Raw genomic sequence first — 27971 nt, 5'->3', positions numbered from 1 at the left:
ATGATGAGCAGCTCAACAAGCTGCTGGGAGGGATCACATAGCCCAGGGTGGGGTCCTGCCCAACATCCAGGCTGGGCTGCTGCCCAAGAAAACCGGCCACCCCAACCAGGTTTATGCCTGAAGAGGTGAGATTGGAAAAAGGTCATCTAAATGGGGGTAGATGGGATACTGAGGGGTTCGAGTCACATTGACTGTGTGTGAAGTCAGTAAATGCCTTCCAGCAAAGAAAGCAACTCTGTCTTAGTTTTAACTTCACCAACCGATGTGGATCATTCAATGGGCTTGAGTTAATTAAGGAGAGCCAGCAGAGATTTGTAAAAGGCAAATCATGCTTGTTTAATTGAATTCTTTTGATGCAGTAACAGAGAAGGATGATGAAGGGAATGCAGTGGATGTTGTCTATATAGATCTTAAGAAAGAGTTTGACAAGGTATCACGTTAAAGGCTGATGAACAAAATTGAGGCTCATAGAATAGGAGGGTCAGTGTCCAGTTGGATAAAAAAACTTGGCTTAAGGTCAGAAAGTAGTGAGTTGTGTAGATAGTTGTTGATCAGACTGGAGGGCGATAGACTTTTAGACTGACCCAAGGGTCAGTGCTCAGACTGCTGCTCAGACTCAGATGCCTCCAGCACAGAAGGAGGCCATTCAGCCCATTGTGTCTGTGATCTGACTATACTAATCCCATTTTCCAGCACTTGGCCCATAGCCCTAGGGGCTATGGCAACACAAGTGAATATCTAAATACTTACTAAATGTTGCGAGAGTTTCTGACTCAACCACCCTTTCAGGCAGTGAGTTCCAGACTCCCACCATCCTCTGGGTGAAGGCTGTGCCCCCTGATTATTGACCCCTCTACTAATGGTAAAAGTGCCTTCCTATCCACCTTATTTATGTGCCTCATAATCTTATACACCTCTATCAGATTCCCGCTCATTCTTCGTTGCTCCAAGGAAAACAACCCCAGCCTATCCAATCTTTCCTCATAGCTCAGATATTGGTCCCAACATGGACCATGACCTCTGGCTGTTCACCCTCCCCCTTCAGAATGCCCTGTAGCCGTTCTGTGACACCTTTGACCCTGGCACCCGGGAGGGAACATACCATCCTGGAGTCACGTCTATGGCCGCAGAAGCGTCTGTCTACTCCCCTCACTAACAAATCCCCTTCCACACTTCTTCCTCTCTCCCTGAGCAGCTGGACCACCCACAGGACCGTGGCTTTGGCTCTGTTTGGTCACCACAGAGGAACCGTCACTCTTGCTGTTTCCAAGGCCGAAAAACGGCTTGAGTGAGATGCACTCAGGGGATTCCCTCACTACCTGCCTGGTCCCCTTCTTCTGTCTGGCAATCACCCATTCCCTCTCTACTTGCACATCCTTAAGCTGCGGGGTGACCATGTCCTGAAATGTGCTATCCACGAACCCCTCAGCCTTGTGAATGCACCATAGCACCCCCAGCTGCCACTCAAGCTCCAAAACCCGGAGCTCGAGTTGCCCAGAGGCACCTCGTGCACACGTGGGTCACTCAGGCTGCCAGGAGCGACTAGCACAGGATGTGCAAACCATGGGACCAAGCTCCCCAGACATATCTTAACTCAATAAAATATGGACCCTTGCTTTTATTTTACCCTGTTTTTTTGGAAAAATATACTTAATTCATAAAATATCTGAAAGAACATTACAGAATGTCTAAATGGCCATCACAAAAAGTGTGATCATATTCAACTTTTACACATGGACCACGAGGTGCTTCAATACAATCAATGAATATTACAGTCATTTCAACATGGTCATTACAGACAGACAGACAGTGCAATGGTATTCAAGTAGATCATGTTTCACTCTGAGGTGCTTCAATACAATTATGGTACATTTAGTGTTCACTACATACAATCTTTGAGTCGTACAGCCCAAGGGGTCTATACCTTTCCCAGCCCCTCGGTGCGCTGTGGCAGAAAGGTCTTAGACAGCGACCTTTCCCCTTTGCGGCGGCTGCCCCAAGCTTTAATGCGTCCCTCAGCACGTAGTCCTGGACCTTGGAATGTGCCAGTCTGCAACACTCGGTCAGCACCACCAGCCAAGCTACATCTTGGTGCTTGTTGGAAAGTTCTGGCCATGAGGCATTCTGCCAAATGACTATGACAGTCTGCTCGGGGAACCATCCCACAGGATCCACCCTCTCCTTTTCCCGCAGGGCCTCTAAGACGTTATGTGCCGACCACTGCCTGATGGACTTGTGGGCAAAGGTGTTTCTCTGCTTAAATTTTCCCATGAGGGACAGGTGGTACGGCACGGTCCAACTACTTGGAGCGTTCCGCGGCAGCGTGGCCAGACCCATCCTTCGCAACACCGGGGACGGGTAGAACCTCAGCACGTAGTGACACTTGGTGTTTGCGTACCGAGGGTCTACGCACAGCTTGATGCAGCCACACACAAAGGTGGCCATCAGTATGAGGGCGATGTTGGGTATGTTTTTTCCACCTTTATCTAGAGTCTTGTACATCGCGTCCCTGCGGACATGATCCATTTTTGACCTCCAAATAAAGCGAAAGATGGCTCGGGTGATCGCCATTGCACAGGAGTCTGGAATGGGCCAGACCTGCGCCACGTACAGCAACAGCAAGAGTGCCTCACACCTGATGACCAGGTTCTTACCCACAATGGAGAGGGAGCGTCGCTCCCACATGCCCAGTTTCCTTTTCACCATAGACACTCGCTCCTTCCAGTTTCTAACGCATGTCCTGGTCCCTCTGAACCATATCCCCAGCACCTTCAGGCTGTCTGACCTGACGGTGAAGGGGACAAAAGATCGGTCAGCCCAGTTCCCAAAGAACATGGCCTCACTCTTCCCACGATTTACCTTGGCTCCCGAGGCCAGTTCGAACTGGTCGCAGATGTGGATCAGTCTGCGCACCGACAGCGGATCCGAGCAGAAGACGGTGACATCGTCCATGTACAGGGAGGCTTTGACCTGAGTGTCTCCACTGCCTAGGATTGTCACTCTTCTTATGCCCGGATCCTTCCTGATGGACTCAGCAAAGGGTTCTATGCAACACACAAACCGGACAGGGGAGAGAGGGCATCCCTGCCTGACTCCAGATTTAATAGGAAAGCTATCTGATTCCCACCCATTGATTGAAACTGCGCTACTGATGTTAGTGTAGAGCAGTTGGATCCAGTTGCAGATTCCCTCCCGAAACCCCGTTTTGGAGAGCACATCCACCATGTAGCTGTGCGATATTCTGTCAAAGGCCTTCTCCTGATCCAGGCTGATGAGGCAGGTGTCCACACCCCTGTCCTGCACATAAACAATCGTAACCCTGAGCAGCACGAGGCTGTCAGAGATCTTCCTGCCCGGCACAGTGCAGGTCTGGTCAGGGTGGATCACCAATTCCAGAGCAGACTTGACCCGCTTGGCGATGACTTTGGACAGAGTCTCATAGTCCATATTCAGTGAGATGGGTTGCCCCTGTAGCTGAAGGTGATGATACCTTTCCTCATGGATTCTGACATGCTGCCGGCCAGAAGCATACTCTCGTACACTTCTAGCAGGTCTGGGCCCATCCAGTCCCACAGAGCCGAATACAACTCCGCCGGCAAGCCGTCGCTTCCGGGAGTTTTACTCTTCTTGAAGGACTCAAGGGCCTTAGTCAGTTTGTCAGGAGTTAGCGGTTTGTCCAGGCTCTCCCGTGTACTGTCGTCTAAGACCTCCATGATAAAGGACAGGAATGACTGGAAGGTCATGCTGTCTGTGGGCTTCACGTCATACAATCAGGCATAAAAGGATTTGCTGATCCTCAAAATGTCGGACTGCGATGACTTTACTGAGCCATCTTCTTCCTTCAGGCTGCTGATCACAGAGCTCTCTCTGTGTACCTTTTGGAAGAAGAAACGTGAGCACGTCTCATCCTGCTCCACGGAGCGGACTCTGGAACGGAAGATGATCTTGGAGGCCTCTGAGGCAAAGAGCGAGGCTTGCTGGCTCTTCACCTCTTGGAGTTCCTCCTTGACATCGACCCTCATCGACTGCAGCCGGAACAGGTTCCACATGTTTTTCTGGAGTTGGGACATTTCCCTCTGTTCCTTTCTAGCTTTCTGGGTGCCTTTGAGGATGAAAAACCTCTTGATGTTTCCCTTGATCGCTTCCCACCAGTGTGTCAGGTCAAAGAGGGGTTTCACAGCTCTCCAACCTTTATAAACCCTCAATGTTCTCTGGGGTCAGCAGTTGCACATTTAGCTTCCATGCCCCCCTGTCCACCCTCTGATCTTCCTGTAAGTGACAGTCAGCCAGTAGGAGGCAGTGGTCAGAGAAGAACACCGGCTTGACATCGGTGGATCTGACTGCGAACGCACGGGACACAGACAGGAAGTCTATCCTGGAATGGATAGACCCGTCTGGCCGTGACCAGGTGTATCTACGCTGCGCTCCGTCTGCAGGGTTGCTGAAGACGTCGTGCAGCTTGGCATCCTTAACTGTTTCCATCAGGGATCCGGATGTAGTGTCCAATCTGCTGTCGGCCCTGCCGGATCGTCCAGCCGCATCAATGATGCGGTTGAAGTCACCGCCCAGGATGACCGGCCTGGAGGTCGCCAGCAGCAGTGGGAGCTGCTGAAAAACCTCCAGCCACTCGGCCCCTTGTGACAGGCCATACACGTTAATTAACCAGAGTGGAGCATTCTTGTACATTACGTCTGCTACGAGGAGGTGTCCGCCCACCACCTCCTTAACCTCGGAGACGGTGACATTGCCTCCCCACAGCAGAATACCCAGACCGGAGGAACGAGAGTCGTTTCCTCCTGACCAGATCGATGGCCCATGGGACCACCATCGTGTCCATTGCCTGTAGGAGCTGAAGTGCGGTATCGCACACTCCTGTAGAAACAACAGGCCAGCTTTGACCTTGGCAAGGTAGTCCAAGGTCACAACACATCGCGTAGTATATTTAACGCTATGCACGTTAATGGATACAATCTTTACACCCATTTTTAAAGCATTTTGTCGCCGACCAGACCAGTTGTCTCTGAGAGTCCCAGTCCTTTGGCCTGCATTCCCATAGTGTTTGCAAATTGTCTCACTTTGGATGGGCTGAGGAAACAGTCCTGAACAGCCTCATTGGAGATGTTCCGCTCAGGTGGCATTGGGGGGGTTGGTGCAAGGAGCGAGGTTTGAATTGTTCTGTGTTGGAGAAACCTCTCCAATCCATTACCCCTTCGGGGCGTTGCTGCTCCTAGCTTCCTGGGGCTCTGGATTACACCCCAGAGTTCTGAAGGAGATAGTGGAGGCGTTAGTGGTGATCTTTCAGGAATCACTCGAGTCGGAGAGTTCCAGAGGACTGGAAAATGGATAATGTAACCCCCCTGTTTAAGAAGTGAGTGAGGCAAAAGATGGGAAATTACAGGCCGATTAGCCTGACCTCAGTCGTTGGTAAGATTTTAGAGTCCATTATTAAGGATGAGATTTCAGAATACTTGGAAGTGCATAGTAAAACCGGGCAAAGTCAGCATGGTTTCATCAAGGGGAGGTCATGCCTGACAAATCTGTTAGAATTCTTTGAGGAGGTAACGAGTAGGTTAGACAAAGGTGGGCCAGTGGATGTTATCTACTTGGACTTCCAGAAGGCCTTTGACAAGGTGCCGCACAGGAGGCTGCTCAGTAAGATAAGAGGCCATGGTGTTAGAGGCAAGGTACTAGCATGGATAGAAGATTGGCTGTCTGGCAGGAGGCAGAGAGTGGGGATAAGGGGGTCCTTCTCAGGATGGCGGCCAGTGACTAGTGGAGTTCCTCAGGGGTCAGTGTTGGGACCACAACTTTTCACTTTATACATTAATGATCTAGATGAAGGAACTGAGGGCATCCTGGCTAAGTTTGCAGATGATTGAAAGATAGGTGGAGGGACAGGTAATATTGAGGAGGCGGGGAGGCTGCAGAAGGATTTGGACAGGTTAGGAGAATGGGCAAAGAAGTGGCAGATGGAATACAACGTGGGCAAGTGTGAGGTCATGCACTTTGTAGGAAGAATAGAGGCATAGACTATTTTCTAAATGGGGAGAGAATTCAGAAATCTGGAGTGCAAAGGGACTTGGGAGTCCTAGTCCAGGATTCTCTTAAGGTTAACTTGCAGGTTGAGTCGGTAGTTAGGAAGGCAAATGCAATGTTGGCATTTATTTTGAGCGGACTAGAATATAAAAGCAGGGATGTGCTGCTGAGGCTTTATAAGGCTCTGGTCAGACCATATTTAGAATATTGTGAGCAATTTTGGGCCCCGTATCTCAGGAAGGATGTTCTGGCCCTGGAGAGGGTCCAGAGGAGGTTCACGAGAACGATCCCAGGAATGAAAGGAGAGGAATGTTTGAGGACTCTGGGTCTATACTCGATGGAGTTTAGAAGGATGAGGGGGGATCTGATTGAAACTTACAGAATACTGAAAAGCCTGGATAGAGTGGACGTGGGGAAGATGTTTCCATTAGTAGGAGAGACTAGGACCCGAGGGCACAGCCTCAGAGTAAAGGGAAGATCTTTTAGAACAGAGATGAGGAGAAACTTCTTTAGCCAGTGAGTGGTGAATCTATGGAATTCATTGCTACAGAAGGCTGTGGAAGCCAGGTCATTGAGTGTATTTAAGACTGAGATAGATAGGCTCTTGATTGGTAAGGAGATCAAAGGTTACGGGGAGAAGGCGGGAGAATGGGGTTGAGAAACTTATCAGCCATGATTGAATGGCAGAGCAGACTCAATAGGCCGAATGGCCTAATTTCTGCTCCTATGTCTTATGGTCTTATTTTATGGTCACCCTTGCGCTTCTTCGTCCGAAGAGCAGCAGCCCTTGTCATCCATGTTGGATGGGAGACGCCTATTGCCACTCATCTGGGAAGTAGCTTGGTCCCTCCTTAGCCCCTTCTTTTTGGTCCTTTTCACTAGCTGCCACTCCCCCTGGTTGATTTTCTGCTGGCTCCTCCTCCATTGATTTGTTCTGCTGAGGAGTGGGAGATTCAGTGGACAGTGCTGTTGTTTGGCTGTCTGCTGCCTCAATCTTCTCCTTCACCTTGTCTCTCTGTGTCCTCCTTTGTCCCATTGTGCTCATTGCAGGCGTTGGTGGGTGGAGGTTTGCAAGTGTGCTTGGTAGTAGTGACCCTCACCATCTCGTCTGCTTGCCCCTCGTTGGCTTTGGCTGCCTGTGTGTAAGTGAGGTAGCGTTTGGGGCAGGTCTTGTGGAGGTGGCCTCGCCACACAGATTGCAGCACTTAGTCCGTTTGCAGTCCTTTGTCTGGTGCCCTTCCTGTTTGCAGTTCTTGCGGAGGGCGACACTGCAGTTGGCCGCCATATGATCAGATTTGCCGCATGAGCGACCGAGTTTGGGCTGCCCAGCGTAGACAAGGTAGCCATGGCTTCCCCCGATCGTGATGCTGGAAGGAGGGTGGAGGATGGCTCCCTTACCATCGGTTTTGAGTGTGACCTTGACCTGGCGTTTGCTGGTTCAAATCCCAAAGGCGCCTTTGACCTCGGTGCAGTTCCCAACCTTGTCGATGTACCTGGCGAGGAAGGTGAGCACATTGGCGACAGGGCCGTGGGGGTTGTACAGATGCACAGTCAGCACATGGTCCCCTCGCGACAGCAGAGCAAAGAGCGGCTCCACCGCGAGGATTCTCATCTGCGGCTGGTCTCTCTTCTCCTTGAACACGTTTTTGAACTTGACGCAGGCAGCAACATTCCTGAAAGTCACATCAAAGTATCCAGCGCTGGGGAAATCCTTAAACAAAAATAGCTGGAAAAACTCAGCAGGTCTGACAGCACCTGTGGAGAGGAAGACAGAGTTAACGTTTCAAGTCCATATGACTCTTCATCAGGTGCAGGCAGTAGATCTCCGTGGCTTCAAATCCACAGGACTCCAAAAGGATTCTCTTAATGAAGAAGACACAGTCAATGGATGTACCTCCTTGGCCACCCTCATGGTGTTACATAACTCCAGTTTGGCACTTGGCTGCTTGCAGCCATCACCTCTAAGTTCCCAATGTTAGGCACTGAAGCCCCTTCAAAGCAGAACAAACAACCACAGAAGAGTTTCCAATCCCAAACGGCAAAAAGACCAAAGCCTTTGCTGAAATCCTTCAGTAAGATAAACGATATCCACACAAAAAAACACGTAGACATATGCAGAAGCAACCATGATCATGGCCTCTCCCCTGCTATGCTAGATCCTCTAGGTGCTGCTGACTGCCTGTCCCACGGTCCTCCTCTCGCACTCTCCTCTAGGTGCTGCTGACTGCCTGTCCCAGTGTCCTCCTCTCACACACTCCTCTAGGTGCTGCTGACTGCCTGTCCCAGGGTCCTCCTCTCACACTCCTCTAGGTGCTGCTGACTGACTGTCCCCGGGTCCTCCTCTCACACTCTCCTCTAGGTGCTGCTGACTGACTGTCCCAGGGTCCTCCTCTCACACTCTCCTCTAGGTGCTGCTGACTGACTGTCCCAGGGTCCTCCTCTCACACTCCTCTAGGTGCTGCTGACTGACTGTCCCAGGGTCCTCCTCTCACACTCCTCTAGGTGCTGCTGACTGACTGTCCCAGGGTCCTCCTCTCACACTCTCCTCTAGGTGCTGCTGACTGACTGTCCCAGGGTCCTCCTCTCGCACTCTCCTCTAGGTGCTGCTGACTGCCTGTCCCAGGGTCCTCCTCTCACACTCTCCTCTAGGTGCTGCTGACTGACTGTCCCCGGGTCTTCCTCTAGCAAACAGTGAGAATGATGCAAATCACCTGCGACAGGACATAGATATGAGCATGCGAATTAGGAGCAGGAATCGGCCACTTGGCACCTCGAGCCTGCAGTTCCATTCAATAAGATTGTGGCTGACCTGATTGTAACCAACTCCACGTTTCCCCCCCTACCCCAATAACCTATCACCCCCTTTTTTACCAAGAATTTATGCACCTCTGCCTTAAAAATATTCAAAGACTCTGCTTCCATTGCCTTTTGAGGAAGAGAGTTCCAAAGTCTCACGACCCTCAGTGAAAAAATTTTGCCTCATTGGTCTTAAATGGGCAGCCCCTTATTTTTAAACTGTGACCCCTCGTTCTAGATTCTCCCACTAGAGGAAACATCCTTTCCACATCCATCCTGTCAAGACCCCTCAGGATCTTATGTTTCCATCATGTTATCCCTTATTCTTCTAAACTCCAGTGGATACAAGCCTAGCCTGTCCACCCTTCCCTCAGAAGGCTACCTGCCCATTGCTGTATTAGTCTAGTAAACCTTCTCTGAACTGCTTCCAACACATTTACATCCTCCTTTAAATGAGACCAATACTGTACACAGTACTCCAGATGTATTCTCACCAATGCCCTGAATATAACTGAAGCATAACCTCCCAACTTTTAATTCAATTCTCCTCGCAATAAACATAACATTATATTAGCTTTCCTAATTACTTGCTGTACCTGCATACTAACCTTGTGATTTATGCAGTAGCCCACCCAGATCCCTTTGCGTTTCAGAGCTTTGTAATCTCTCCCCATTTAGATATGTTGCATTTTTATTCTTCCTGCCAAAATGGACAATTTAACATTTTCTAACTTTAAACTCCATTTGCCAGATCTTTGCCCACTCACTTAACCTATTATCCCTTAGTAGCCTCCTTATGTCCTCTTCAATCTTACTTTCCTACCTATCTTTGTGTCATCAGAAATTTAGCAACTGTATCTTCTATCACTTCATCCAAGTCATTTATATAAATTGTAAAAAGTTGAGACCACAGCTCTGATCCCTGTGGCACACCACTCCTTATTCTCAATGCCCTGTTAGCTAGCTAATTTTCCTCTGTGCCAATATGTTACCCCCTATATCATGAGCTTGTATTTCTGCAATAACCTTTGATGCGGCACCTTATCAAATGCCTTCTGGAAATCTAAGTACAGTACATCCACCAGTTCTTCTTTATCCACAGCACATGTTACTTCAAAAGAACTCCAATAAATTGGTTAAACATGATTTCCTTCTCACAAAATCATGTTGACTCTGCCTGATTAACTTGAATTTTTCTAAGTGCCCTGCTATAATGTCTTTAATAATAGTTTCTAACATTTTCCCTGTGACCGATGTTAAGCCAGCTGGCCTGTAATTTTCTGTTTTCTGTCTCCCTTTTTGAATAAAAGAATTACATTTGCTATTTTTCAATCTAATGTATCATCCCTGAATCAAGGGAATCCTGGAAAATTAAAACCAATGCATCACTATCTCACTAGCACTTTTTAAGACCCTAGGATGAAGTCCATCAGGACCCAGGGATTTGTCAGCCTGTAGCTCCAACAATCTGCTCAGTACCACTTCACTGGTGATTGTAATTTTCTGGAGTTCCCCCCTCCCTTCCATTTCCTGATTTACAGCTATTTCTGGAATGTTATTGGTGTTCTCTATGGTGAAGACATGCAAAATATCTGTTCATCTGCCATCTCCTTATTTTCTATTATGAATTCCCCAGACTCACTTTCTTTAGAACCAACGATCACTTCAACTCTTTTTAAAATATCTGTAGAAACTCTTATTAACTGCCTTTATTTTTCTAGCTAGCTTTCTCTCCTACTCTGTTGTTTCCTTCTTTATTAATCTTTTAGTCATTCTTTGCTGCTTTTTATATTCTGTCCAATCTTCTGACCTGCCACTCATCTTTGTGTAATTGTGCGCTTTTTCTTTAACTTACCATCTTTGACTTTTTTAGTTAACCATGGATGGTGGGTTCTTCCCTTGGAATGTTTCTCTCGTTAGAATGTGTCTATTCTGTGCATTCTGAAGTATCTTCTTAAATGTCTGTCACTGCATCTCTATTGACCTATCCCTTAACCTAATTTGTCAGTTCACTTTAGCCAGCTCTGCTTTCATGCCCTCATAATTGCATTTATTTAAGTTTAAAATACTAGTCTTAGACCCACTCTTCTTTCCCTCAAACTAAATGTAAAATTCAATCATATTATAATCGCTGCTACCAAGAAGTGCCTTCACTATGAGGTCATTAATTAATCCTATCTCATTGCACAATACCAGGTCTAGTACAGCCTGCACTCTGGTTGGTGCCAGAACATGCTGTTTTAAGAAACTATCCCAAAAATATTCTCTGAACTCCTCACCTAGGCTACCTTTGCCCATCTGATTTTTCCAGTCTATGTGTAGTTTAAAATCCCCCATGATTATCGCAATACCATTCGGACAAGCCCCCATTTCTTCCTTTATACCCCATCCTATCGTGTGGTTACTGATAGGGGGCCTGTACACCACTCCCACAAGTGATTTCTTGCCTTTATCATTTCTCATCTCTACCCAAACCACTTCTACATCCTTGTTTCTTGAACTTGGGTCATCTCTCTATTGTGCTAATACCATCATGAATTAACAGAGCCATCCCTCCACCTTTTCCTTGCTTCCTGTCTATCCTAAACATCATGTATCCATCAATATTCAGGTCCCAATCTATGTCATCCTGTAGCCATGTCTTTGTATTGGCTGTCAGATTGTACTTATTAATTTCTACTTGCACTATCAGTTCATCAGTCTTGTTTTGAAAGCTGCATGCATTCAGATAGAGAGCCTTTAGCTGCTGATCTACTCTTAGATTTGTCCTCTCTGCCCCTTCCTGTCATGGTCTGCTTATCCTTTCCCATATTAATACCTTTCTCTCTTGCCTTGACTCTACCCTCTGATTTACCACATCTTCCCAAATTTGATCATTTGCCCCCACTATTTAGTTTAAAGCTCTCTCTACTTCCCTAATTATGCAGCTCACTAGATCACTGGTCCCAGCACGGTTCAGGTGTAGACTGTTCCAACGGCACAGCCCCTACTTTCCCCAGTACTGGTGCCAGTGCCCCACAAACTGGAACCCACTTCTCCCACACCAAGAGCCACACATTCATCTCTCTAATTTTATTTACCCTATGCCAATTTTAGGTAATAATCCAGAGATTATTACCTTTTGAGGTTCTGCTTTTTAATTTAGTGCCAACTCCTTATACTCTTTATGCAAAACCTCTTTCCTAGTCTTACCAATGTCATTGGTACCTACGGACAATGACCACTGGATCCTCCCCCCTCCAACTGCAAGTTCCTCTCCAGCCCTGGGCATTTATCCTGAACCCTGGCAGCAGGCAGGCAACATGGCAATCTGGACTCATGCTCTCAACTGCAGAGAACAGTATCTATCCATCTGACTATACTGTCTCCTATCACTACCACATGCCTCTTCACTTCCCCCACTAGAATGGCATCCTTTGCCATGGTCAGTCCTCATCCTCACAGGTAGTAAACACCTCACATCAATTGGACAAAGTCTAGGGCTGTAGCTCCTCCATCACTACTTGCTGGGTCCCCTTGTGTGCCTGACTCGCAGTCACATCCACCTGTCCCTGAACAATGACCAACTCCCAAGTTCTGCTGAACCTAAGGGGAGTCACTGCCTCCTGGAATAAAGCGACTAGGTAACTCTTCCCTGAAGCCCTACAATGTCCACAACTCAGACTCCAGCTCAGCAGCTTGGAGCCGAAGTTACTGACACTTTCTGCAGATATGGTTATCCAGGATTACAGTACATTCCACAGAACTCCACGTTCTGCAGTCACAACACACCACCAGCCCTGTCATTTCTGCCCAACCCAATTTACCTATTTATTTTATTCATTCTCGGGATGTGGGCTTCGCTGGCTGGGCCAGCATTTATTACTCATCCCTAGTTGCCCTTGAAGGGTGGTGAGCTGCCTCCTTGAACCGCTGCAGTCCCTGTGGTGTAGACACACCCACAGTGCTGTTAGGATGGGAGTTCCAGGATTTTGACCCAGCGACAGTGAAGGAACGGTGATATATTTCCAATTTTGGATGGTGAGCGACTTGGAGGGGAACTTCCAAGTGGTGGTGTTCCCATCTATCTGCTGCCCTTGTCCTTCTAGGTGGTAGTGGTCGTGGGTTTGGAAGGTGCTGTTTAAGGAGCCTTTGTGAATTCCTGCAGTGCACCTTGTAGATGGTACACACTGCTGCTACTGTGTTGGTGGTGGAGGGAGTGAATGTTCGTGGATGTGGTTCCAATCAAGTGGGCTGCTTTGTCCTGGACAGTGTCAAGCTTCTTAAGTGTTGCTGCAGCTGCACTCATCCAGGCAAGTGGGGAGTATTCCATCACACTCCTGATTTGTGCCTTGTAGATGGTGGACAGGCTTTAGGGAGTCAGGAGGTGAGTTACTCATTGCACGATTCCTAGCCTCTGACCTGCTCTTGTAGCCACAGTATTTATATGGCTAGTCCAGTTCAGTTTATGGTCAATGGTAACCCGCAGGATGTTGATAGTGGAGGATTCCGTGATGGTACTGCCATTGAACACCAAGGGGCAATGGTTGGATTCTCTCTTGTTGGAGATGGTCATTGCCTGACACTTGTGCGGCGTGAATGTTACTTGCCACTTGTCAACCCAAGCCTGGAAATTGTCCAGGTCTTGCTACATTTGGACATGGACTGCTTCAGTACCTGAGGAGTTGCGAATGGTGCTGAAAGTTGTGCAATCATCAGTGAACATCCTCACTTCTGACCTTATGTTGGAGAGAAGGGCATTGATAAAGCAGCTGAAGATGGTTAGGCCGAGGACACTACCTTGAGTAACTCCTGCTGTGATGTCCTGGAGCTGAGATGACTGACCTCCAACAACCAGAACCATTTTCCTTTGTGCTAGGTATGACTCCAACCAGTGGAGAGTTTTCCCCCGGTTCCCATTGACTCCAGTTTTGCCAGGACTCCTTGATGCCACACTCGGTCAAATGCTGCCTTGATGTCAAGGGCAGTCACTCTCACCTCATCTTGGGAGTTCAGCTCTTTTGTCCATGTTTGAACCAAGGCTGTAATGAGGTGAGGAGCTGAGTGGCCCTGGCAGAACCCAAACTGGGCATCAGTGAGCAAGTTATTGCTAAGCAAGTGCCGCTTGATAGCACTGTTGATGACCCCTTTACTGATGGAGAGTAGACTGAGGGGTAGTAATTGGCCAGGTTGGATTTGTCCTGCTCTTTGTGCACAGGACATACCTGGGCAATTTTCCACATAGCTGAGTAGATGCCAGTGTTGTAGCTGTACTGAAACAGGTTAGCTAGGGACACGGCAAGATCTGGAGCGCAAGGCTGCTGTATTATTGCTGGAATATTCTCAGGGCCCATAGCCTTTGCAGTATCCAGTGCCTTCAGCCATTTCTAGATATCAAGTGGAGTGAATCGAATTGGCTGAAGACTGGCATCTGTGATGCTGAGGACCTCTGGAGGAGGCTGAGATGGATCATCTAGTTGGCATTTCTGGCTGAAGATTGTTGCGAATGCACTGATGTGCTGGGCTCCTCCAACACTGAGGATGGGGACATTTGTGGAGCCGCATCATCCAGTGAGTTGTTTAATTGTCCACCACCATTCACGACTGGATGTGGCAGGACTGCACAGCTTAGACCTGGTCCTTTGGTTGTGGGATCACTTAGTTCTGTCTATCACTTGCTGCTTGTGCTGTTTGGCATTCAAGTAGTCCTGTGTTATAGCTTCACCCGGTTGACACCTCATTTTTAGGTATGCCTGGTGCTGCTCCTGGCATGCCCTCCTGCACTCTTCATTGAACCAGGGTTGATCCCCTGGCTTGATGGTAATGGTAGAGTGGGGGATATGCCGGGCCATGAGGTTACAGATTGTGTTCGAGTACAGTTCTGCTACTGCTGATGGTCCACAGCACCTCATGGATGCCCAGTCTTGAGTTCAGTTCGAAATCTATCCCATTTAGCACGGGGGTCATGCCACACAACACAATGGAGGGTATCCTCAATGTGAAGGCGGGACTTCATCTCCTCAGCAACTGTGCAGTGGTCACTCCTACCGATACTGTCATGGACAGATGCACCTGCGGCAGGCAGGTCAGTGAAGATGAGGTCAAGTATGCTTTTCCCTCTTGTTGGCTCCCTCATCACCTGCCGCAGACCCAGTCTAGCAGCTATGCCCTTAAGGACTCGACCAGCACAGTCAGTAGTGGTGCTACCGAGCCACTCTTGGTGATGGACATTGAAGCCCCTCACCCAGAGTACATTCTGTGCCCTTAACACCCTCAGTGCTTCCTTAACATGAAATAACACTGATTCATCAGTTGAGGGAGGGCAGTACGTGGTACTCAGGAGGTTTTCTTGCCTATGAGACTTCATGGGGTCCGGAGTCGATGTTGGGGACTTCCAGGGCAACTCCCTCCCGACTGTGTACCACTGTGTTGCCACCTCTGCCGGGTCTGTCTTGCCGGTGGGACAGGACATACCCAGGGATGGTGATGGTGGTGTCTGGGACATTATCTATAAGGTTTGATTCCATGAGGATGACTATGTCAGGCTGTTGCTTGACTAGGCTGTGAGACAGCTCTCCCAATTTTGGTACTAGCCCCCAGATGTTAGTAAGGGGGGCTTTGCAGGGCCAACAGGGCTGCGATTGCCATTATTGTTTCCGATGCTTAGGTCGATGCCGGGTGGCCCTTTCAACTTCATTCCTTTTTTGTTACTTTGTAGTTGTTTGTTATGACTGAGTGGCTTGCTCGGCCATTTCAGAGGGCATTTCTGATTGATGAGGGTCTGGAGTCACATGTTGACTAGGTAAGGATGACAGATTTCCTTCCCTGAAGGGCATGAATGAAGCAGATGGGTTTTTACAACAATTGACAGTGGTTTCATAGTCATCATCAGATATTTAATTCCAGATTTTTATTGAATTCAAATTCCACCATCTGCCGTGGTTGGGTTCGAACCCGGGTCCCCAGAGCATTACCCTGGGTCTTTGGATTACCAGTCCAGCGACAATACCACTACGCTTTCGCCTCCTCTTGACTAATTAGTCAATTAGTTAGTAATTTACACAGATCAAGGAATAGAAAGTTACACTCCTCTAGCTCAGAGACAAGGGAGGCAATTCTTTCACCACTGGAGGCTGGAAAAATGTAGAAGGAGCACCTCCTTTACCCTGTGCACCACATTCCCCACTCCTCAATCAATCAGTCAGTGTCGTGTCCACACAGCCCTTCCTGCGCGCAGGTTTAAAATCTCTCTGCTTCTATAGTCTCTGATGACTCACTAGCTAGCTCAACTCTCTGTTACAGTAATTAACACCTATTGAGGGCAACTACTTTCAGCTGATTAACAGATAACTGCCACTTCAGGCAGCTCCCTGTTTAACTGGCTATTCAACAAAAAATGTTTGAAAGTAAGAACCTAACTCTTAATATAAGTTTAAAGTTAAGAAAAGCTTACCAGAAATTCCCACCTGAACCAAATTCTCAACTTCTCACTCAGGTGTGGTCTTGTAACCGCACGCCCCTTTTTGCCTCAGCTAACTGAATGGGCAGACAAGTGGCAGATGGAATTTAATACAGAGCAGTGTGAGGTGATGTATTCTGGGAGAAGGGATAGGGATAATGTAGGCTTAATAGCACAGTTCTCAAGAGTGTGCAAGAGAAGAGACCTGGGGGTTCATGTGCATCAATCTTTAAAGGTGGCAGGGTGTATTCAGAGAGTGGTTAGCAAAGTATATGAGATCTTGAGCTTCATACGAACATACAAATTAAGAGCAGGAGTAGGCCATTCGACTTATAAGACTATAAGACGTAGGAGCAGAAGTGGGCTATTCGGCCCATCGAGTCTGCTCTGCCATTCAGTGAGATCATGGCTGATCTGATAATCCTCAACTCCACTTTCCTGCCTTTCCCCCATAACCCTTGATTCCCTTCCTGATTAAAAATCTGTCTATCTCAGCCTTGAATATACTTAACGATCCAGCCTCTACGCCCCTCTGCGGTAAGGAACTCCACAGATTGACTACCCTCTGAGAGATGAAATTCCTCTTCCTCTCTGTTTTAAATGGGCGCCTCTTACTCTGACATTATGCCCTCTGGCCCTAGACTCTCCCACAAGGGGAAACAATCTCTAAGCATCTACCCTGTCAAGCCCCCTAAGAATCTTTTATGTTTCAATGAGGTCGCCTCTCATTCTTCTAAACTCCAATGAGTACAGGCCCAACCTACTCAACCTCTCCTCATAAGAAAATCCCTCCATACCCAGGATCAACCTAGTGAACCTTCTCTGGACTGCCTCCAATGCCAGTATATCTTTCCTTAGATAAGGGGACCAAAATTGTTCACAATATTCTAGATGTGGTCTAACTAGTGCCTTGTATAGTTTTAGCAAGACTTCCCTATTTTTATACTCCATTCCCTTTGAAATAAAGGCCAACATTCCATTTGCCTTTCCTATTACCTGTTGAACTTATATGTTAGCTTTTTGGGATTCATCTTAAATCCCTCTGTGCTGCAGTCTTCTGCATTCTTTCCCCATTTAACTAATATTCAGCTCCTCTATTCTCCCAGCCAAAGTGCATAACCTCACATTTTCCCACATTATATTCCATCTGCCAAGTTTTTGCCCACTCACCTAACCTGTCTATATCCCTCTGTAGACTCCTTGTGTCATCCTCACCACTTGCCATCCCACCTATTTTTATGTCATTTGCAAACTTGGTGATAGTACATTCATTTCCCTCATCTAAGTCATTAATACATATTGTAAATAATTGAGGCCCTAGGACTGATCCCTGTGACACTCCACTAGTTATAGGTTGCCATCCTGAAAATGTGCCCCCTTATCCAAACTCTCTTCTATTAGTTAGCCAATCCTCTATCCATGCTAATATACCACCCCCAACATCATGGGCTCTTTGCTTATTAAGTAGCCTTATGTGCGGTATCTTATCAAATGTCTTTTGGAAATCCAAATATATTACATCTACTGGTTCCCCTTTATCTATCCTGCTTGTTACCTCCTCAAAGAATTCTAATAAATTTGTCAGGCATGATTTCTCCTTTGTGAAGCCAGGCAGACTCTGCTTGATTAGATTATGTATTTCTAAATGCTCTGCTATTACATCCTTTATAATAGACGCCAACATTTTCCCAATGACAGATGTTAAGCTAACTGGCCTATAGTTACCTGTTTTTTGTCTCCCTCCCTTTTTGAATAAGAGTGTTACACTGGCTGTTCCCCAGTCCATGGGGACTTGACTGTATTGCTCTGTGGGAAGTCAGCATGGACTTAGCAGCCAAATTGCCGCCTCCTGTGCTATAAGTGACTCCATGACTTTATATTAAGAGGCACAGTGATCGAGAGATTCTATTTCTGCTGGTTGGGGAGCCTCGGACTAGGTCCCATGGTCTAAATATTATAAATAATATTCTAAATAAAGCCAGACCTTTCAAGAGTGAAGTTGGGAAACACTTCTATACACACACAAGTGGAAATGTGAAATTCTCATCCACAAATAGCAACTTCTGCCAGATCAGTTTATTTTAAATTTGCAATGTTTAGATTTTTGTTCACTGAAGATATTAAGGGATATATGGGTGTATGGAGGTAGGATATAGATCAGCTATGATCTCATTGAATGATGGAACAGGCTCCACGGGCTAACAGACTGAACCCTCTTCCACCTTCTTGGCCTGACTGGTGCACGCTGCAGGGAGGGGCTTCAGATGCTAGTGGCAGGAGTGAAAGTATTATCCATGTCTCTTAAATGAGTGCCAAATAGATTTTAAAAAGTTCAGAATTCATAGACAGTAAGAGTGACAGGTATAATACTGAATCCACATGTTCAGAGCCACAGAGTTTAAGATGTTTTATCTAAATTTTGGAGCTGGATTGCACACCACTGGAATGAAGATGCAACTACTGTGTGTTTTTGTTAGCTCATGTAACTCTAGCTGACAAGTTAGCAGCACTTTTCTACTTTATATTTAGCCTCATGCTTTTTTGAAAAGCTTCTGTCAGTACAGGCTATTTAAGAATTAATGCATAAAATTAATGGTAAGTACTTGTCAGATGCTCCATTGCCTCATGAAAAATTGATCCTCCTAAAAAAGAAAATTTATTTGCAATCAAGTGTCAGATTGCTCCCCCTCAAGCCTGATGTCTTAAGGTCTAAATGTTGTTGTACTGTTGTGAAGTTCATTCCATTTTGTATTCTCCCTCAGAGTTGTCAGGGGTGCTCCACCAGTGTCATATCCTAGCCTCGGAAATGGTACACTTTGTGCATCAGATGCAGTATTACATCACGTTCGAGGTATGTCCAATAAGGATCATACAAAAGGTGTAAGTTTGTCACTGAATTAGGTTTCTGTTTCAGATATATTGCCAGTATTCTTAATGTTTTCCTCAATAACTAATTATGTTTATACCACTTTGCAAACTGACATGTCAAATTTAATCTGACATTTTATATAAAAGTTTGCTTTGTGGTAGGTTTTTGACTGTTCAACAAAGTAATCTTTTATTAATGAGTAATGTAAGACCATGACTATCTATTATTCATTCCTCTCCTGCATGTACTATAATCATATCGTCAGCACTGCATGATGTTGTTGTTGCCTTACTGGTGTTACTGACACCAGCTACAGTGAGGAACCATTCACACACCTCCCCATCCCCCCTCACTGCCACTAGCCGTAGTGAGGGTCCATTCACACTCCCCACCTGCACTCACTGATACCAGCTGCTGTGAGGATCCATTAACACACGCCAGTCCACTCACTGCCACTCGCCACAGTGAGGGTCCATTCACCACCCTACCCACCCACCACCCCCTCCCTCACCATTCACCTCCCTTCCATGAAAAACCAGCTGAAAAGGGTCCTAGTCACCCATATCACTGACAGCTGTAGTGCTGCTTTCGCACCCCACCTCAATGCCGTCAGCCCCCAAGAAGGTGACCCATCAGTCCGCTAGCACCCACTCCCTCACTGCTCTCAGTACACCAGGCAGTCTGGTAACACTCCCTCCCTCCCTCCCTCAGTACTCTCAATGCTATTGATGGCTTGTGTGCTGAAAATATTGAAGGAGTGAGCACTACCAGACTTTCTGGTGCACTGAGAGCAGTGAGGGAGTGAGTGCTATAGGACTGTCTGTGTGCTGAAAGTAGTGAGGGAGTTGGTGCTACTGGATGGTCTGTTTACTGATTCCCTCGCTGCTTTCAGTACACGGTCCAATAGCATTCACTCCCTCATTGCTCTCAGTACAGAGTCTGGTAGCACTCATTTCTTGGTGAATCAACCTACAGATTGTTGCTATGCAGAGCTGATGCCTCATTGTGTGCAGCTCCTGTGCATATAACTATCATACAGAGACTGCAAATTGAAGATGAACTACCTGCTTATAGGTGTTTTCATTCTAGAAATGCATCCTCAGCACCATAATTATGCCCTTCAAGCCCTACAGACATCTCGTTTTGGTGAGTTCACAGGAAATCACATAAATTACAGCCCAGGCGACTATTCGGCCTGTCCTGCATGTAATGTTTTGCTAACTCTTCAGTCAGAGCTGTTTATTCTGATCCAATCCTTATCCCAAGTCCTTTTTTATACTCTTCCTTTTCAAATCCTAATCAATTCCGTTGCAAATGATACTTCAGTCTCTGTCTTAGCTCTTTGTGAAATCTTCCCTGTTTCAACACTTGGTGTGAAAACATCATCTGTAAGTAGCTAGTTAATTGTATTGCACCTCAGGCTGAGATGAAATGATGATTTGTGTGATTTGGGAGTAGGAAACCAGACGTTTCCACACGTGTAATCAACATGTGCTTACCCAGTACACACCCATTGAGGTACTCTGTCTGCAATGTGCATTCAATATAATCCAAGAACCTTCACATAATTCACTTTTCCAGTTGTATTAAGAGTTTGTTTCTTTTGTTAATGACCCTAGGAACCCTTCCATTTTCTTCCCACTTTTCTCTGATCTTGAGCTTTCTTTGGCTGATAGGGAAGAAATGGGTTGGGGAACAATTTGGTCTTTGGGTATTGCCTTTGGGCTAGGTATTTGACAAACATTACGTGCAAATTGGGACCATTGTTCCTCTGAACTCATTCCACAATTATGGAGCTCAGTTGAGAACTCTGGAATGAGGGGATTCAGCTATCTTGTGAGGCTCCATTTTAAAGTTTTGCCGTTGGAATTAAACTCCTTAAGTCTCATTGTATTTGTTTATTGTGCAGCAGATAAGAGGTCAGCACATTACAACAGCAGGGAAAGGCCAGACGAAATTCTACAAAAAGCACTAAATTCTGGGAAAACCCACCTTCAATTTAGTGATCAATTTGGCCAGTGTCACAAGGGCTGAATTCAATTCAAAGAGGAACTGATAGGCCTAATGGCAGGTGGGGGTGGGAGGATTTGGAGTGGGGCGCCTGGGACCTGCCATCAGGGGCCCAAGGTTTAAGGAAACTTGATCTCAGTTTTGAAAGAGGCAATGCTTAGAGATGAGAAATTGGCCAGTCTTGGTAACTTAAGAACTTGTACCTCTGAGTAAAGTAGTGGGGATGACATTGCAGGATGATTGAGGTGAGCTGTGTTTCTTGCAGGTATTGGAATGTTCCTGGGATGAGCTATGGAATAAGATGCAGCAGGCCCAGGACCTTGATCACATTACTGCTGCTCATGAAGCTTTTCTCAACACGATAATCTCTCAATGTCTGCTGGATAGTAACTCTGAAGTAAGTGGTTTGAGATTGGCCCTTGTGGATGTAAGTGGGTATCTAAATCTGCACTGAATGAGGGTTCAGGAGATTGAGCTTATTTTTATAGAAATGAGACTTCACAGTGAATCTCATTTTTTTGAGATATTCATTCATGGGATGTGAGCGCAAGGCCAGCATTTATTGTCCATCCCTAATTACCCTTGAGAAGGTAGTGGTGAGCCGCTTTCTCACCATCCCCTGCAGCAGCTAGCTGCAGTCCATCGGGTTTAGGTACACCCACAGTGCTGTTAGAGAGGGGAGTTCAGACCCAGCGCCAGTGAACAGCAATATTGTTCCAACCCAGGGTGGTGGGAGATTTGCGGGGGGAGCTTGCTGGTGGTGGTGATCCCCATGCATATGCTGTTTTTTTCAGATGGTAGAGGTTACATGTTACTGCCTAAGGAGCCTTGGCAAGTTGCTGTAGTGTGGGAAAGGTAGCATGGTGGTAATATGAATGGACTAGTAATCCAGAGGCCTGGACTGATGCTTTTGAGACATGAGTTCAATTCCCATCATGACAGCTAGGGGAATTTATTAATAATTCTGTAATGAAATACTGGATTGTCGTAAAAACCCACCTCATTCACTAATGCTCTGCTTATCCTGTCTGGTCTACTTGTGACTCCAGAACCACAGCAGGGTGTTTGACCGTAACTGCAGTGTCCTAACAAATGATTCAGTTGTATCAAACTGCTGCACAATCTCATGCTAATCTAAGGATCATGGAAGAAATGAACAAATTTAAACCAGGCAAGTTTGTTACATGGGATAAGTGTCACGTACGATAATTGCCGACATGTGAATGCTGTGCATTATCGTGGTGCTCACAAACACAAATCTCTTCATTTGCATTCAAGCTCATGGGCAATGAACTCCAGGAGCAGGAGTCACTGAGTCAGTAGACTACCCCGTGAGTCGCTTGGTCAGGTGATCACCCTGTGGGCAATGCGCGTCAGTGAGAAGGAAGTAAAAGCAATGTCCTTTGATGCTGAGGATCATGCTGCAGCATGGAGGTCTGATCGGGGCTTCCACCATTCTGAATGGCAATGAGCTTGAATACTTTACTTTGTGTCTATTAACTGGGTAAAAAATGAACCCTGTTTCTGAAACCTGTTTATGTCCATTCAAGGAACTGTTAACGCAGCTCCGAGCTCTGTTCGATCGAATCCTGGAGTTTCAGAGTGCTCAGGATTCCATGTATCGCTCAGCTCTGGAGGAGCTGCATCACCGACTACGTTATGCAGAGAGCAAGAAGGTGCGGCAGGCAGAGGTATGATGTTGAGGGCTTTTTGTTTCCCATAGAACCAGGGATGTATTAACAGCTGGCTCTGCAGTAAACAAGGATAGATTCACAGCTGCGCTCACAGGCATAACAGGATCTATAAAGCTTGAATCATTTTCATTTATATAGCACCTTTCATCTCAGGATATCTGAAAGTACTTGGCAGCCACTGAAATATTTTGAAGTGTAGTCATTATTAGAATCATAGAAAGTTTACAGCACTCAGCCCATCATGTCTGCGATGACTGAAAAACAAGCCACTCAGCCTAACCCCACTTTCCAGCATTTGGTCGGTAGCTCTGCCGGTTACAGCACTTGAGGTGCATATCCAGACACCTTTTAAATGAATTGAGGGTTTCTGTCTCTACTACCCTCTCAGACAGTGAGTTCCAGACTCTGTCTGCCCTCTAATCACTGACCTCTCTGCTACAGTAAATAGGCCATCCACTCTATCCAGGCCCCTCACAATGCTGTATATCTCAATCAGATCTCCCCTCAGCCTCCTCTGTCCCAAGGAGAATAATCCCAGCCTCTCCAATCTTTCCTCATAGCTGCAAATTTCCAGTCCTGGCAACATCCTCGTCAATCTGCTCTGTACCCACTCGAATGCAACTTCATCCTTTCTATAATGAGGTGACCAGAACTGCACACACTTCAAGTTGTGTTCTTAACAAATATTTTATATAGTTCCAGCATAACCTCCCTGCTCTTATATTTTATGCCTCACCTAATAAATGAAAGGATTCCATATGCTGTCTTAACCACCCTATCAGCCTGCCCTGCTACCTTCAGGGATCTCTGGGCATTCACTCCAAGTTCTCTCGTTTCCCCATCACCTCTCAGTATCCTCCCATTTATTGTGTATTCCTTTGCCTTTTTTGACCTCCCCAAATGCATCACCTCACTCTTCTCTGGGTTGAATTCCATTTGCCACTTTTCTGCCCACCTGACCAGTCCATTGATATCTTCCTACAGTCTACAGCAATTCTCCTCGCTACCTACCTCACGGTCAGTATTTGTGTTGTCTGCAAACTTCTTGATCATTCCCCCCCCACTACATTTACATCCAAATCGTTAATATATACCACACAAAGCAGGGGACCTAGTATTGAGCCCTGTAAAACCCCACTGGGAACAGTCTTCCAGTCACAAAAACATCCAACAACAATTTCCCCTTGTTTCCTGCCACTGAGCCAATTTTGTATCCAGCTTGTTACATTCCCCGGGATCCCAAAGGTTGGTTTTTTTCCCCATGTGGGACCTTGTCAAAAGCTTTGCTAAATGCATGTAGACCACATCAACTGCACGTGATCAACCCTCCTTGTTACTTCCTCAAAAGATTCAATTAAATTATTCAGACACTACCTTCCCTAAACAAATCCATGCTGACTGTCCTTGATTAATCCATGCCTTTCTAAGCGACATTTATCCTGTCCCTCAGAATTGATCCCAAAAAAATTTGCCCACGACCAAGGTCAAATTGACTGGTCTATAATTATTTGGTCTGTCCTTCGCTCCCTTTTCAAACAAGGTACAGCATTAGCAGATCTCCAATACTCTGGCACCTCGTTTGTATCCAGTGAGGCTTGGATGGTCAGACCTCTGATATTTCTTCCCTGGCTTCTTCTAACAGCCTGAGGTACATTTCATCTGGCCCTGGTGATTCACTTACTTTCAAGGATTCTAATCCCCTTAATACTTCCTCTCTCCCTATGTTTATCACACCCAATACTTCACACTCCTCCCCCTTAACTACAGTGCCTGCATTGTCTCCTTCATTTGTGAAGACAAACGCAAAATATTCATTAAGAACCATGCCCACATCCGCCACTTCCACACACACATTACCTTTTTGGTCATTTATGGGCCCTACTCTTTCCTTGGTTATCCTCTTACTCTTAATATATTGATAAAACATCTTTTGGTTTTGCTGGCCAATATTCTTTCATGTCCTCTCTTTGCTTCCCTAATTTCCTTTTCGATTTCATCCCTCTTTTTATACTCCTTTCAGCTTTCTGTAGCATTGAGTTCTCGGTGTCTGGCATAAGTTTTTCTTACCCTGTAAGCTCCTTGACATCTAGGAGGTTCTAGATTTGGCCACCCCACCCTTTTTCTTTGTGGGAACATGTTTACTCTGAATCCATTGAATCTCCCCTTTGAATGCCCCCCACTGCTCTGACACTGATTTACCTTCAAGAAGCTGTTTCCTGTCCATTTTTGCTAAATCACTCCTCAGCTTATAAAATTGGCCTTCCCCCAATTTAGAACTTTAACTCCTGTTTTATCTTTGTCTTTTCCCATAAATATATTAATTTATACTAATTAATATTTACTAACTGAATTATGATCACTAGCACCAAAATGCTCTCCCACTGTCACTCCTTCCACCTGCCCAGCTTCATTTCTTAAACCTAAGCCCAGAACTGCGCACCCTCTTGTTGGACTTGCTACATACTGACCAAAAAGGTTCTCCTGAATGCACCTTACGAATCCTGTTCCCCTTCTCTACGTCACCCGAAAACCATGTAACCAGGAATGCTGTGCTGCTGTACCTGTCCCTCTTTGAACCATGTTTCTGTAGTAGCTGTGATATCATATTGCCACATTTCTGTCTGTGCCCTCAGCTCATCTGCGTTATTTGCTATACTCCTTGCATTGAAGTATACACCCTTGGGCACTGCCACATTCTCTCATTTTTACTTTTTGTTTCCCCTGTCTTCCATTCTCACTCACTGATTTTCTGCCTTCCATTACCAATTCTATTGTAACCTAGGCAAGCATGGCAGTTAATTTGCACACAGCAAGGTCCTACAAGCAGCAGCAATATAATAGCCAAATAATTAGTGCTAAATGATGTTGATTAAGATATGGCTGCAACACAGGGGCAAACTCCCCTGCTCCTCTTCAGATAGTGCCCTGGGATCTTTCGCATCCACTGACAGGCCGGAGGGGGTCTCTGTTTCATGTCTCAGGGCAGCATCTTCGATAATGAAACACTGCCTCAGTACTGCACTGATTTTGTAGTCGAGACTTTGGAATGGGATTTGAATTCACTGCTTTCTGACTCAGAGGCAAGAGTGCTATCCACTAACCCAAGGCTGGGAATCGATAGTTGCACGTGTAAGACTGGTTTGTTCACGCGGTCTGAATTCTTTATTCAACTTCCACATCTGATCAGTGGTCGGATCAACCAGTAATACACTCAGGCTATTTTATGTACATGAGATTAAAATGTCACTTCAAGGGTTTTTGCTGCTTTGATCCATTTGCAAAGTTGTATCAAGAGTGGCACTTTTTACTGACCGTGCCAAAATCATTCACTGGTTTCTCCCCGTAGGATCTTGCTATGTACAAAGTGACTCACGTTTGCTTGTATAACTAACTGCCGAGTTTGAAATCAGATCATTTAATGCAAAGTGCTTTGGGCTATATCTGTAAAAGTTTTATATGCATTCAAGCATTTCTTCAATAATTGCACTTCAGATAAAGCAGTTCCTCATGCAGAAAGCATTTTGACATGGAAACTGCAAGCCTTCTAAAGTTGTTGGTTAGGAATCCCAGCAAAATAGGAAGAGAAAATTACACTTGGGCCACGATGTTGCTGCTTCTATCATGACAGGGGTGATAGCAAATGCTACTCACAAGGCTTGCATTAAAGTTGTAAACATTTTCCCCTTATTCACAGCAAGAGCTTGAGCCTTGGAACCCCTACATGGGACTGCAAAGATTTTGGGAATTGAGAAGTAAGAGAAAGAAGTCTGCCTCCCCCAACATATTGTGCTGGGTCTATCATCTGATGTCAAAGCATCGAGAGCCACAACTGTTTGCTCTGGGGAGATGTACCATACATGGCAGCAATGGAGAGTGGTACTGTGTCTCTGCTGTACCTGTTTCACTCAAGACTGGAGATGTAAACTCCTGGTCTTTGGCTGCAGCCTGTGTCCCACTGTAGTATTTGCTGCTGAGTATTAGAGATGCAACCTCCCATTTCCCCCTGATGAGGCACCTTAAGAGAACAGTTTCCTCTGAGGAAGAATATTTGGTGTGGATTGAAGGGCATGTTTCAAATCTCTCTGAAAGCAGTCTCTGATTTGATACCTTGATGGACAAAGCCGGGAGGCCTTGGGTTTCATCTATGAGCTGTGCTGAGTTAGCTGGGACTCGAACACCTAGTTTGTTTTGTTTAAAAAGATAATGGTTTACAGAATTGGATAGGGGTAATGATCTAGTTTGGGCTCCAGACCCAATAATCACAGCTCTGTTAGAGAAGTGTTGTCCAGGCTCTCACTGAACCGTTTGAATCCAGTACCTGGATCTTACGGGAAGACAGTGGCTCTGCCCAACCCCAACTGGCAGAAAGTCAGAGGCAACCTCGCCTTGGCCAGTTCAGGGAGCCTGGACTCAATTTTATGTGCATCAATTAACTGTCTGCTGTCAAGGCTCCTGTCCTTTTAAGGGCAGGGATCCCGCCTACAGGAGTTGGTCAATCAAGGGGCCAGCAGATCTTCAATCCCAGCAGTGCTGCTGAGAGCATTAGCCACTGATGGCGTTGCACCCAGGAATGAGCAACAGCCATGGAACGGACCCCAGATGAGTCGAATCAGACTTGCCGGGACCAGGCAGGTGGGCCCCCGTGAGGAGGGGAGGGTGGGGGGTTGTGGCGGTTATCGCTATTAAGGGCAAAGGGCACTGTTAAGTTCTGAGGTGGATGGTGCTCTGTGGGCCACAGTGCCTGATCAGGAGACTACACCTTCTCCCCCTCTAGACGCAAGGAAGTTGCCGGGCTATATCTGGAGGCTGGAGTTTTGCTCACATGACAGAGGTCCCACCTGCCACTGCCCCCACAACACGCTCCCTGAGATGCTTTAAAACCCCAGCCCAGGTGTCAATGAATTTTACACAGCTTGCAAATCAAAGGAGCTGTAATCACCAAGGAAAATGTCATTGCTCCAAGGGAAGATGTTCCAAGGACTGGTTCTGGGGGACTGGAAAATATTCTGAGGACTAATGAAGGGGAACAGGAAGATGCTCCGAGGACTGGGCCAGGGTAAAGATGCTGAAGTTGTTCTGAGGAGGCAATTGCCCAGCTAACTGTAGAGGAACAATTATTGGAACAATT

General features: G+C 46.4%; 1 protein-coding gene across 2 annotated transcripts in view; it reads left to right on the top strand.

The window, feature by feature from the left end:
- The window catches only part of tubgcp3 (tubulin gamma complex component 3), a 116569-nt gene that overhangs the window by 86667 nt on the left and 1931 nt on the right, over positions 1–27971 (top strand). For both annotated transcript variants that reach the window (XM_078546096.1, XM_078546097.1), the window contains exons 18-20: positions 19033–19121; positions 21415–21546; positions 22700–22840. In XM_078546096.1, the coding sequence (XP_078402222.1) occupies positions 19033–19121; positions 21415–21546; positions 22700–22840 (362 nt within the window). The remainder of the gene's footprint in view (positions 1–19032; positions 19122–21414; positions 21547–22699; positions 22841–27971) is intronic.

The sequence above is a fragment of the Cetorhinus maximus genome, chromosome 7 (genome assembly GCF_964194155.1).
Source record: "Cetorhinus maximus chromosome 7, sCetMax3.hap1.1, whole genome shotgun sequence".
Lineage (NCBI taxonomy): Eukaryota > Metazoa > Chordata > Chondrichthyes > Lamniformes > Cetorhinidae > Cetorhinus > Cetorhinus maximus.
This window is presented reverse-complemented; position numbering and strand designations above follow the sequence as displayed.